The sequence below is a fragment of the Opisthocomus hoazin genome, chromosome 5, assembly GCF_030867145.1.
Source record: "Opisthocomus hoazin isolate bOpiHoa1 chromosome 5, bOpiHoa1.hap1, whole genome shotgun sequence".
Classification (NCBI taxonomy): Eukaryota; Metazoa; Chordata; class Aves; order Opisthocomiformes; family Opisthocomidae; genus Opisthocomus; species Opisthocomus hoazin.
The window spans coordinates 85,618,316-85,631,795 of NC_134418.1; the positions used below are offsets into that span (position 1 = coordinate 85,618,316).

General features: G+C 44.9%; 1 protein-coding gene across 3 annotated transcripts in view; it reads right to left on the reverse strand.

Moving 5' to 3' along the window:
- Window positions 1–1,376: 1,376 nt before the first annotated feature.
- Window positions 1,377–13,480, reverse strand: part of SLAIN2 (SLAIN motif family member 2) — a 37,029-nt gene continuing 24,925 nt past the window's right edge. The window contains exons 7-9 of one of the 3 annotated variants that reach the window (XM_075422032.1): window positions 10,412–10,489; window positions 5,538–5,856; window positions 1,377–3,995 (exon numbers count right to left, since the gene is read on the reverse strand). In XM_075422032.1, coding sequence (XP_075278147.1) covers window positions 3,929–3,995; window positions 5,538–5,856; window positions 10,412–10,489 — 464 coding nt within the window. In that variant the 3' untranslated portion in view covers window positions 1,377–3,928. Of the gene's footprint in view, window positions 3,996–5,537; window positions 5,857–10,411; window positions 10,490–13,480 lie in introns of those variants that run through there. The other 2 variants (XM_075422033.1, XM_075422034.1) reach the window with 2 other exon arrangements.

Sequence of the window (13,480 nt, forward strand, 5' to 3'; positions counted from 1 at the left end):
TGCTGTGCAGCCTGCTCTGGGTGACCCTGCTTGGGCAGGGGGTTGGGCTGGGTGACCCCCAGAGGGCCCTGCCAACCCCTACAGCTCTGTGGTTCTGTGATTTGTGCAGGCACCTGGGGCAAGCGGTGTTTGCTGATGGAGAACACGCTGGAGGAGGAGCGGGCTGCGTTTCAGAAGCCGTAGGTGTGAAGCCAGCTCTACGTTAGTAACTCCGCTATAGCCGGGGGGAACGTTTCAATCTGCTGGCTTAGTTACAAGATAGGGGACCACACTGGGACAAGCAATGAACAGCGAGCCTCACTGCCTGCTATTACATCTGTTTAACAAAATTTAAGTGCCCACCCAGTAGAAGTAACCCCAGCTTAACTGTATCAATGCCAACAGGAGCAGAAGACGGCCCTGACGTTATGGGAGCAGGCTTACCGACTCGGTGACAGCTGAGCAGAATCACAGACGGGTAGGGGTTGGCAGGGACCTCTGTGGGTCACCCAGCCCAACCCCCTGCCAGCAAAATGCAGGTTACGGACAGCTACCCAGCTCAGAACGGACTTCGGGCTTGTATGGGAGCCAACACAGAGGCATTCGTGTATGAACTGGATAAAACTGGTACTTAACCATTCACAGGCGGCTTAGTAGCCACACTTTCACGTTGCTCGATTTTCTCCATCAATTCCAGAATTTTCAAAATGAAAAATTTGTTTTTTGAGGTGAAGTCAGCACAAATCCTGTAAAAGTAGCAGGGCAGCTTGTGCACTTCGAATTGCACAAAGAAATCCCTCTGGATGAAAATTCAGAACAGCTTTCCACATAAAAAAGCTGGAGAAGGACTTTTCACCAGGGCCTGTAAGGACAAGGGAGAACGGCTGTAAACTAAAAGAGGGCAGATTTAGATCAGATATTGGGAAGAAATTCTTCCCCATGAGGGTGGTGAGGCCCTGGCCCAGGTTGCCCAGAGAAGCTGTGGCTGCCCCCTCCCTGGCAGTGCTCAAGGCCAGGTTGGATGGAGCTCTGAGCACCCTGGGCTGGTGGAAGGGGTCCCTGCCCATGGCAGGGGGGTTGGGAACCAGATGACCTTCAAGGTCCCTCCCAACCCAAACCAGCCCGTGATCCTGTGACTGATCACACCTTGTCCCTCCAGAGCAGAGGCCCGGCACAGGGCTCCCGCAGTCTGTCAGGAGATCACAGCTTTCACCCACGCACAGCATTGGACTCTGTTCCTCAATTACAGGGGGCAGAAGCTGATGACAACTTCTGGAAGAGTGAAGACAGTTCTTGAGAAGCAACCCAGCCCACCAGGAAAGCCCTAAAGCAATACCCTCCAAGTTTCTAAAGGCTTTTAAAAACAATTGGTCATTAAAATAATGATCCAGGAAGTATTTTGTGGTAAGAATATTTTATATTTTTTTTTTTTACACTTTTAACACTTACAAAAACATTCAAACACAAAAAAATTAAATAACTTTGGAAGCAGAACAAGTCCTCCTGCCTACACACATACAACAATTCCGAGCTGTTGGCACAAAAAGTAACCCACATTCATAAAACCCTTACTACTATATCAAACATAAGTTAAGTAAATCATAGGCACTAGTTTTATCAAATCTGTATTCCCACACTTCTGCAGTAAATCTCTAAACACCGAGCCCCGTGACCTCCTGATATGAACGAACTGGTGATGCCCAAAGGCTTCCGAGTGAACAGCCGGTCTGTCTCGTCAGGAAGCCGTCGGCTGCGTTTCGGGGGGAGAAGAGCAGAGAGAAGAATCCTTGTAAAACTGAAGCTGAGCTAACCCAAGTGATGAATTACTTAACTCAAAAGACACAGACACCACAGGTCGATGCAGCCATGGTAAAACCCCCCGGTATCTTCATCTGAACTGGCTTTCAAAATTTAAAAGTTGATTGAGCATTTGATAAAACCCACCAATTAAAATTCACCTTTTTTCAATGAAGACAGCAGCTTTGCTGAAAAGTTACAATTTAGGCTTTAATGAGAAGACGCGCGTTTGATCGAGTCCCCTCTCTGGCTTCGTGGCGGCGGGAGATGCCACCAGACTGGTGGCAGGGACTGGTCTCCTGGCGCCACGGGGTTTCTCTAGCGCTGCTGACATCTCACCGAGTTACAGTATATGGGATACCCTGACTTCAGAGCCTCAGCACAGACCCTGGTCTGGAGCGTGAAGTTGGTCACTAACCCAAAGTTTGCTCGAGCCATCTGAGCTGCAAACGACGTCTCCACTCCATCCTGTTTGGCTTTTTCCTAGTCAAGCAGTATCGCATGGCTTCTCATCCAGGAACAGCTTAATGCTGGCCTGAAATTCAAGTGCTAGAACGTTCCGGGTGAGTCACCCTCTCGGAGGTGGGAGTCAGGACACACCAGCAGTGCCACGCTCAGATCCCAGCGGGGCTGAAGGCTCCCTACTGTCCAAGCCAACTCGTAGCGCTCGTCAGTCGCTGCGCACAGGCTACACCACTCGCGTTCTCTTACTTCATCGACTGCACATCCAAAATACTGAGTCTCCAGACAAAACCCCTTCCCTTTCACTAGTCCCACCCCATACAACTTTAGTTACAGATGCTCGCATGACGTCTTCCAAAACAGAAAACAATGGTTCAAAGGCTAAATATGTGAATGAGTTGTTCTGAGCAAAAGGTGTCAGAGTTAAGTCAGAGCCACCAGAGGAATTTAATAGCTTGTAAACAGACGTAGCAGGTTTCATACTGTTACTAGTAATGTAAGATACACATATGTAAGGCAAAGTACATATTTAAACACACTTACATGGGCAATATCTTCTGTAAAAATATTTACAATTTAAAATAAACCAATTTAAGAAATGGATGAAAGTAAAAAAATAGGATACAGAAAACTCCCTCATACCACGGAACATCACCTAAATGAATATCATTTGGCATCAAGAGTCAACTCATTACCTTAAAATTTGTATGTTACAAGTGCATAGTTGTGTCTCCTCCTCCGTAACTGTCAGCATTTACAGCTGCTCCGGGCTGCAAGCATAGTGGTATGGTATTAGAATAAACTAACAGGACGACTCGCTCTTTCCTTTTTAAGGAAACCTGCGGTAAAAAAACAAAAGGTTTCCCCAAATAGCGAGCCATGTGGCAAAAACGTGGCTACAAACGCATCTTTCCTGAGCCAGGAACTTGAAGGTCAGAGAGATACAAAGCCCTTTTGGCGATCCAACGTGTAAGAGCACGTAAAGCCGATAACTCAGCGCAGGGAAGATGCGATCTGTACTACTGCATTTGCATGTGGCTGCTACCTTCAAACCTTCACCGTTAACGAAAGCCACGGCTACCGCTCGCCGCTCTGCCTCGCCCTCCGGCGTCACCTGGGATTCCTTCCGAAGGACGGACTCACCGCCTTCCCCAGCCAGAGCCTCGCACCGTTGCGACAAGCAACGTCCCGCCAGCGCTGCAGCAGTCTGCCCTCGGAGCGTGAGCTCCGATGAGCGCAGTCGTCTCTCAACAGCACGTACCCACCAACCTCTCTGCTGAGCTGGAACCGGCTGACAACGACCTTCTGGGCCACGGAAGCTGACTGGTGTACTTGCTGTTTTTCAAGATGGACACTTCTTTGGCATTCGTGAGGTTTTTGCCCAGACATTGGCCGCTGTCGTAAATGCTCACATTGATACATTTTTAGCAAGCAAGAAAAAAAGAAACCCCCAAACGACTGATAGCAATTTAACGTAGAAGTGATTGTATGGTCACCAAACATCTGATGTTAGATGTCATTAAAGTGCTGCTTTACAATCTCTGCCAGTTTGTGCTAATTAGAGACAGAGAGGTCCGGAATTTTTACAAATCCCAAAAGTCACATCTGAACAGTCTGCAGCGTCAAGCTGTCTTTCAGCCCGGTGAGGAAGCATCCGTGAGCACCGCAACTCGGCATTCAGCTTTGCAGTTCAGTAGCAGCCATCTTTCCAACTCTCATCTTTCACGTTGCCATAGGTTTTGGGAGTGGGTAACGATCTAAAAGAAAATGAGATTATTTTTCAGTTTCATGCACAACTGCCAAAGTCTCCACCTACAACATGGAAGAATTCAAACATTCTGTAAATAATTGAAATGTACATTTCACTCATTTACTTCTCTGCAATACGGTCTGCTTAACACAAGCCCCAAAGTATTTTCAGTTTCAGGTTCTGTGTGTTCTATCTTGGCAACTACAGCATCAGAAAAACATCTGTATAAATAGAGAACTTTTTGCTATTATTTTGTGAGAGAACACAAACTTAACCTGCAGCTGTCTAAAAATAAGCCATTTCTTTCCAGTGCTGTGTAAACAGGGAAATCATTCTTCAGCCTACTACGTTTTGCTTACATCAAAATCTTGACATTCACAGAAAATTAATTATTGCACTGAGCCCAGATACTGCGTTATGTATGCAAACTTTCCAAAAAAATAGTTTTGAAGTTTACTAAGTGAAACGCTTTTCTGTAAGACAAGTTGTGATTCGGATGACCACACTTTGCTGCAGTTAAAAAGTTCCTGTCAAAACCAACTAACTACTTCTTCCATGAAGTGTCATGCCACTGAGGGACTTGGCGTGCAAACCAGTCAGTACCGTGACAGCCACTGGTCCTGCCCAGCGCTCCCTGCAGAACTCAACTCCTCCACTTCGCTATTTACGGCTGTTTCATCTTTTCTGCGGTACTGGACACCAACTGTCTGCCTTTTCTGGTTAAGGGGGTTCTTGGTGTTCCTCACAGGTGACTCCTCCTTTAGCTGGCTTCCACTTGGCACGTGCAGTGAAAATCCACATCAGCACGGCACTAAGAGCACATGCTCTGAACTACCCGTCACCTCCTCCTGATTCACCTGAAGGCAAACCGCCACGTGGCCCTTCCACGGAACTCTGAAGTCTCCCTTGGGGCTGTCTTCCAAAGCACTCCGACATCGGGCAACTTCTACAGCTGGGTGCTGGCACAGAGGTTATGCTGGAGCTGAAAATTCTGGTTTGTCCCGTGGGTTTACCGTCTTGATTTTTACGTTATGTTTAGGAAATGCTACAGATGCCTCCTCTGTCCTCACGTGTCCTCCTTCCTCAAGCTTCGAGCTGCCCAAGGGCAGAAACTGCTCTCATCCTGGTACCACCGCTTGACTTAGGGATTACAAGAGGAGAACAGTTCTGACTTCAGAATGTGTGACTCAGTTGTACAGGTGAGTTTTCACTTGCCAGCTATATTTTGCTAACTTTTTACCATGTGGAGACAAATTCTTACTGCCCTCTCAGCCCAGACTAAGGCACTTTGCTTAGTTCAGTATCTTTCGTTACTCATTTTGCTTTCACTCTCTAATTCAAGACTCTTTTTCTCTTGGTTTTGCTTCCAAACTATTTTGGAAAGATATGCACGTACTTGACAGGGGGATCTCCATTTCCATCCTAAAGACCTTGCGATCAAAGGCAGAACTGCAGGAAGGAGCGCTGCACAAATCCGTGCTGCACAAACACACCACGTACATAATTCACTACAAAAACCCCCAGCTAAGGCCTCCCGTCACGTCCTCACCTGCGGACAGGCTGTGCAAGTTTGCTGCGAGGCACTGGGATGCCCCCCGTGGAAGGGGCACTGGGTCTGGGCAAACCGCTCCTCATCCCGGCTGTCCCCGCCGGCCTGGGGAGCGTGGTGCTGTGGATGGCGCTGGCAGGGCTGGGCAAGCCTGAGCTCGGGGCGACGAGGAGCCCCGGGGAAGAGCTGCTGTGCGTCAGCTGCGCGGCTTCGGCAGGAGCAACCGAGCCGGGTGCGTGGTTACCGAACGCTTTCACTGGTTGTCGGAGAGCGAGGGGAGACGGTGCTGCAGGTGGGCGGAATTTACTCGAAGAAGGTACTGGAAAATAAAATACGGGAGTTACTTCCAAGCTGAAGCTGCCACGTAACTGAAATTAAAACCAGGAAATCACTCGATGTGAAAATTCAAACAACATGGGATGTATAATGAATACAGCCAATCAAGCAGCAATGAGAAACAGGAATTCAGATGTCCCCTTCGTCATGTGGTTTTGATATCAGAACTCTAATGCCCTATTTTCTCACTACAAATATTTACTTATCTGGATTTATAAGTAATGCTAGTAGGGCTCTAACCATTCTATCAGTTAAGTTGAAAGAAACAGAGGAGAACATGTTTGTTGAGAAGAAATTTAGCTGCTTCAGAAACACGTGAGCTTAATTCCCTGAAGGAACGCCCTGAAGAATACAGGATTGCAGTGCAATACAGTCTTTAAACAGATTCAAAGTGTATGTTGGCTTTCAATGACAGAGTTCTGAGCACAGAGCACCTTCATGTTTCTTTTATGCTCTTCTTAACCAAATCCATTGAATTAGAATTCACCTAAAGATACGGTCATGTCCCAGATTTATTGGCTGATGGGGGTGGGTGGGGGGAAGACAGGGTCAGCCAACCCTCAACCCAAAGGCGCTGCTATGAAACGTAAACCAGACAGCTGTAGCAATTTATAGCCTTTCTCTTTTTACAAATGCCATCTAAATTACTAATATAACTAATATCTGAATTCAAATACTTTAGTATGTAGGTCTATCGAGTCCCTTCTGGGACAGGTGAATAAGCCAGTGAAAACCCATTCAGAGGCTTAGACTTCCAACGCAGCACACTCTGTGCAGCAAGGCGTACGTGCCAATGCACTCCACCAACCATTTATTTCTGTATGATATACCTATCTTACTCAATGCTCTTAATGCAACAGCAAGTATTCTTATTTACTGTGTACTCAGGAATTACTTCTGCATTTTAGTAGACAGCTAGCGGTGAATGACGACTGATCCTCACAGCAGAAATACTGACAAAAAGAATATTCAACAGGTCTTTGACGAACCTTAAGTGCAATTCTTCACAAGTATAACAAGTATTTTCAAAACATGCACAGTGCATCACTAAACAGAATACTGAAAATAATTCGCCAACTTAATAATTAAATGGAATTTCATCAGCTTTTCAAACTGATTAGGGTGAGTCAGTAAATCAGGAAAGCAAACCAAAATCACGTTTACATTTAGTGACTTTGCATGAACTACTCTTTCCTCCACTACATAAACTTTTCTACAGAGACCAACGTTGAGTCCTCTTTAACAGATGTTGTCCATAAAGAAGGTGGTCCTTCACAGAGCTTTTAGTCTCTTTTTACAAGGAAGACCCACTAAGAGCAGGAGGGGCGAGAGGAGGGACGACTGATGAGAGGAACGTGACCTCCTAAACGGGGTGCAGAGGAAGTGGCAGTTTTCAGGTTGTATTCTGAAGCCATTCCTTACAGGGGATATCTAGGAAGATTATTATGTGCCTCGCTGCTGATGTGAAGAGGATTTGATTCCTTTCTGGATTATCCAAGAGGGCCTTTCCACTGACGATGACATCAAACTCAGCATGAAGCCACTCGTGGGAAAAGCTGACAAAAAAGGTGGCGGAGATGTCAACAATACGCGACAGTGAGTGGTGCAGAGAATAAATTAAAGCCCTTCAAATAAAAGCCCTTGAAATAAAAACCTCGGTTTCAAGCCAGAGGATGGATTAAGGAGAGCAGTAACAGCAGAATGACTGGGCAAGAAGAGCAGCGAGGTGCTCCTAGGACTAAGGCAGATGACATCTTAGAAGTTTTTAAGAGGTGACGTTGCCTGTAACAGCGGTGCAGTCGCACCTGCAGGATTTCCAAGTGATCCTACAGTGTAAGCATCAGTACCTTTTACTGCTATGCTTCTTGTTACGACACCTGCTCTGAACACAAATGCAGCCTCACGTCAGCACGTGGCCCACGGAGCAATGCTAGTGTATGAAAACTGAAGCGCCGGGCCGCTTACGGGCACAATAGGAATGAGGATTTTAGGTACAGAACGTAAGCAATGAAGAGCTGCAGAAAGCTTGTCACGGTGCCAGTGGAAGCCAGCCTCCAGTAAATTAATCCTCTCCATTCTCTCCCGCTTTCTGCTGCCCATATCTCAGCACGCTCCCAACTCGAGCTGCCAGTTCATCGAACGGCTCCTGCCGCCGCCGAGAGCCGCATTCATTCTGGCACATAAAGCAGCGAACTGTCTTCTTCCAGCGTGCCGTGGCCTCCAGAGCAGTCCACATGACGCGATCTCTGGCGACCTACCTAACAATTCTTCTCTACATACGAAGAATTCGGCCTCAGAGCAGTGAGGGGTATTTAATAAATCTCAGCTTGGCCTGTTTGTAAGACAGGATCACAGAGAGCGAGGTACTGCCTTAGTCGAAGACTATTTGGTGATCATATACCCACGTGCAGTGCGGAGCTGGTCCGTGTTTAATAAAACCACGTAAATGCATACGGGCAGTGCTCCAGGGAGACCTCATAGCAGCCTTTCAGTACTTACAGGGGGCTCAGAAGAAAGGTGGGGACAATCTTTTTAGCGGGGCCTGTAGCGACAGGACAAAGGGTAATGGCTTTACACTAAAAGAAGGTAGATTTAGACTGGATAGAAGGAAGAAATGTTTTATGAGTGGTGAAACCCTGGCATGGGTTGCCCAGAGAGGTGGTTGATGCCTCATCCCTGGAACCATTCATGGCCAGCTTGGATGGGGCTCTGAGCAACCTGGTCTAGGTGGAGATGGCCCTGCTCATGGCACAGGGTTGGACTAGGTGACCCAAACCATTCTGTGATTCTACTGGATTGCTGTGTAAGCCTTAACAAATCTGTTACGGTGAAGTATAGAGTTATTTGAATGTATTTTGAACTGGTTTACACAGAATGGTAAAAAAAAAAAAGCCCACATCTGTGTGTGAGAGGTGTCAAGCTGTGTAAAGAGCAGTATTTTAAGAAACTAAACCCAGCTGCTGCTCCTAGTCCTTTACTATTTTGAAACAAAGTTTTTGTTTCATTACTGCATAATGCTTCTATACTCATGAGAATCTCGGATCAGAAGCAAGAATATCAACACACGAAGGACCACAAAATAGCAAATAACTGAAAAGGACACGTTGGGTCCTCACCTGCAGTGAGGAACGACAGCAGCTATGAACTGGAATACCTAACTGGCAGTGCAACATGCTCAGTTCCTCATTCTCTGGGGTTTAGTAAAATTTTTACAAATAACATCAACTCAAAGAGAAGTTAATTTTTTGTACATTTCCACAGCTCCAGACCAGGCCATTGACCTCATAAATGTTCCAGGCATCCAGATGAAGGTGAAAGCATGGACCGCTGGACAGGCAGCATGGAAAGCTTTGCAGAGGAATCGAGATGGTGGCCTTACGCCAAAGCAGAACATCGAGAGCTTTCCACCCCTTGGTATGAAATACTATGAAAACTGTTAGAGACCTCTTGCTGAGCCATGTGAACCTGTTTCAAAGTCATTGTACTTCCCTAGGACTTTCTGCATGGAATGGAGTAGACTCAAAGAAGTTGGCGTTGTTAAACCACTGAAACACCAACATTTTGTCGGCCACACTCAGTATCTGCACGAGGGACTCTTCCAATCCTTAGAGCACTCCAGCATACACAGAGCTTACCAACTGGTCTCAAGTGAAATCCCATCTTTAAAATGAGATCTTCTGGACTGTAACAGACAACAGGACCAGCTATGCTTCAAACCAAACTCCTTAACTTGTTTTATCTTAGGAGTGAAGCTGAGGCAGTGTCACACAACAAGGCTGCCAGAATTAATTAAAAAAATCAGTTAAAACTTGTCTAATTGGATTAGAGAGTCAATATATTTCACTTTCTCCTCCAAAAGAAGCCAACTTCAGCCACTGGAAAACTGGACTAGTATGTACAACAGTCTCTAATTCCTTGAGAAAAAAATACAATCTAAATTACTGCATGTTGGGGTTAATCTTCTAGTTTGGAGACAGAAAGAAAAAGCGTGAGTGCATCTGCCTCTCTGCGCAAGACAAGTTGACATTCTATCTCATCTTTTCAAGGATGAACTCATTAGCTTCTGTTTCCAGCACAAAGGATGATATTTTCACTTGCCTGCATATTTTTGTACAAGAAAAAAAAAAATATATATACATATATATATATATATATTTTTTTTTTTTTTTTTTACAACTTTTGTTTTAGAAAACTGTCTTTTACAATTTAAAAGATTCCTACCCCAATGCAGCCCTACTGAATATGGATTCAGGAGTCTACTTGTCTAATCCAGATTTCCCGATTAATGCTAGAAGTCACCAATCCTTGTATTTTACCTCAAAACCCAAGTTAGCACTTTTTCTTTCCCCCTACATGGTAGAGGGTTGTTTTTTTTTAATATTTGGACCAACATGTTATACGCTTTGATACAGCAAGGACCACTGGGTTAATCTCGACATGCAACAGCAATTTTACTAATCTAGGATGTGTGAGATTTAATGCAGGTGAACAATTATCAGAGATTTGCTGGAGCTTGATAAGAGGTGTAAGTTAATTACCTCCTTTTGTAGATGGAGTTTGAAGAAACTGTTTGGTTTTGAAGGCAGCACGAGGCAAATTTTTCTGCCTTTGCAGAGCTGTTGAAAGACAAGAAGTGTTATATTTGTCTAAGAAGATAAGAACACTGAATTTACTGGGAATTTCAGAATTGCATCCAGTTGTGAAGCATCAAGGAACAGAGTGAGTAGAACACTCAAAAAGCTGTTATGACTCTGGAAGTGATGGCGTTTTTTAAATGGTGCTTGCTCTTAATGGCAAAGAGTTACAGAGGAGCGTGTCAGAAATTTTGCAGTGCAAAACGCGCAGATTCTGTAAGAGTAAAGCTTCCGGCAGGGCGAAAAGCCCAGAAAGGCAAAACAAAATTAATACACCAAGGGGAGAACGAGCCACCTCGCAAACATGCTACAGCAGCGTGAGTGCAAGATTAGATACAAAGATGAAAATTAAACTGCCGTATTTGACCTAGCAAGACTAAACTTTCCATTTTAAATTAGTTTTCAAAGAAATATTCTAGCACTAGACAAAACCGGACATCTTTGTCTAAATGTGATCGTCGTGCACAAAAGTTACATTTTTCAGTTCTGCAAACAGAAGCCATTTTGGGGGATGTCTGGGGTTTGTTCCCCTCAAAAGGTATGCGTGGGGACCCCAAGTTAAAAGGAAGACACTAAGAATTCTCAGCTGCCAGCGTGTAGACAGCATGACAAAAACTGTCTTTTTCATTGCTCCTACGTCGCTGCAGAAGCTTGGCAAGGAGAATTACCCACGGCCAGTAAGAACGCACCGACTCAGCCTATTTTCACCACAGCATATTTAAGGGGGAGGAGGAGGAAAGCAGTCAGTGAAATTAAGCTTTGCCTACCAAGGCTTCTTAAAATGGTAACCTATGAATAAACGTCTCCGCTCACCCCAGCGTATGGAGTTTTGTACCAGCATAAAGTTATCAAGGCTCATTTCCATAACGAGAAGGAAGAAAGATTGGGGGAGCAGCTGTACGTAAAGATCCTGACCCTGAGTAAGGAAGCTCAGTAATCCTACTGCTAATTGCTGAATATCGCTATAAAGCAGGCAGGGGAAGAGCAAATAGAATCCTGATAGTATCAGTTAATGCTTTTCTAAACTTGATAGCATATAATAACTGCCATCACCTTTCCTATCCTTCAGTCAGTGCAAAATTCAGAATATTTTGTGAACTATCGAAGTTGTTCATCGCATGCTTTACCTTCAATCTGAAAATACAACTGGGTGCTCTGTTCATTTTAGTCTTCACTAACCAAAACCTATCACTTCCACCAAACAGCACAAAGGAATCAAAGTGTTTGCAAACATGATAAAATGTTGCCTGGGGCTAGTAAGAATAAGTAAATAAAAATCGATTCCTTCTACCAGCTAGAATCTAATGCAAAAAAGCACGTGGCAACATGCAATTCTTATTCAACTTCTGGCATGTGGTCTTGCTATAAACTTTTTTAAAGGCATGAACAGCCATTTAAGCACAGTATGATGTTTAAAGATGAGCAGGATTCCTAGGAATTTAGCGAGGCAGACCACTGGCCAGAGTGTTTCTGTCCACAAGTATTCCAGTATACCATTTTTTACTGAATCAGTGTTTGTTACACCACACAAAATCAAGAACAGCTTCTCCCTTCATATTTATGATCTTGAATTTAGTTTGCCCCAATTCATTCAGTTAAGATTTAATTATGCTACTGCAGACAGCGCTAAGTTTCTTCCCCCATCATTATTTATATCACTTGCAAGTCAAAGATGTGGTATATGTATTTGGTATATATAATATCACAGAATCACAGACTGGTCAGGGTTGGCAGGGACCTCTGTGGGTCACCCAGCCCAACCCCCTGCCCAAGCAGGGTCACCCAGAGCAGGCTGCACAGCACCGCGTCCAGGCGGGGCTTGAATATACATATATAATATATATATAAAATACATATGCCAAACTCCTTCCTTCTCAGTGGAGCCTCCAGGAAACAGAGACTCAACAGCCAAACAATTCTGCGCCCTGAACCACTGCACAGAACTTCAGGCAGCGCAATCTGAGCAACGCTGAGCAAAGGTGCAGCTTGAGATAAGCGTGGCATGCGTGCTTATCCCCGCTGCTGGCTGCTCTCCGAGCGCTCCGTCTGCTATGACATTACCTCTCACAAGCGGGGCGTGCCGAACACACGTAGTTACGTTTACTTCTGGTCAACCCAACTGGAGTACTCTGTTTCTTTAGAACACTTTCTTTTCCTCTGAACGTGCCAAGCAGCTGGATCTTGGCAAGCAGAGTAGTTACTGACAGTCTGAACAATCTACAGCCTAGCTAACAGTGCCAAATAAGTACAAAAGCATCACACTCAGCTCACTACAAAGCATGTAGCTCCTGTGTGGAAGTCACCCTAGAAGCTCTACAGCTTTGCACAAGCTGTGTGTGGTGGAGGAGACAAATACAGAGGCTTCCCGTCCTTCCAACACTCTGAAGTCTAAGAGACCCCTGCGGAGAACACAATTATTAATGTATCTTCCAGGGTTTCAAGGTGAAGTATTTAAGAGCTTTCATCTCGAAAAGTACTTTCTGGATAAGGTCGTAGAGAACCAGATGTAAATGAAGATTCTAATAGTTACAACTACTATTTAACTCATTCTCAATCTCTTTTCGAAAAGAATTTGGATTTTTCGCCACATCACAGCTAAAACTTAAAATGCCAAATGCTCTCATGTTTTACAGTTGTACCTCTAAACATAAGCATCTTTAAGCAAGTGTGTACAATTTGCCTACGTAACCAGAACAAGAATTGTCTTTTCAGAAACTTACTGGATTCCTAACTCATTTTTGAATGCCAGCAACCACAGCAAGTTCAGTATTGCAGCCACAGCAAATGTGCAAGTAAATTATGAACAGCAGATCTTTGGCAAGGAGAGAAGTAGTGACCTCGGGTGGCAAGCCAGCATCCTTGCAAAGGCAAGCTCATGCAAAACTAGCAGGCTTATGAGGAAGCTTTGAGTTCCAAGACCCAGGAGTCATTGCCAAGGGAAAACAAAAAATTTGCCGCAATATAACAGTGCTT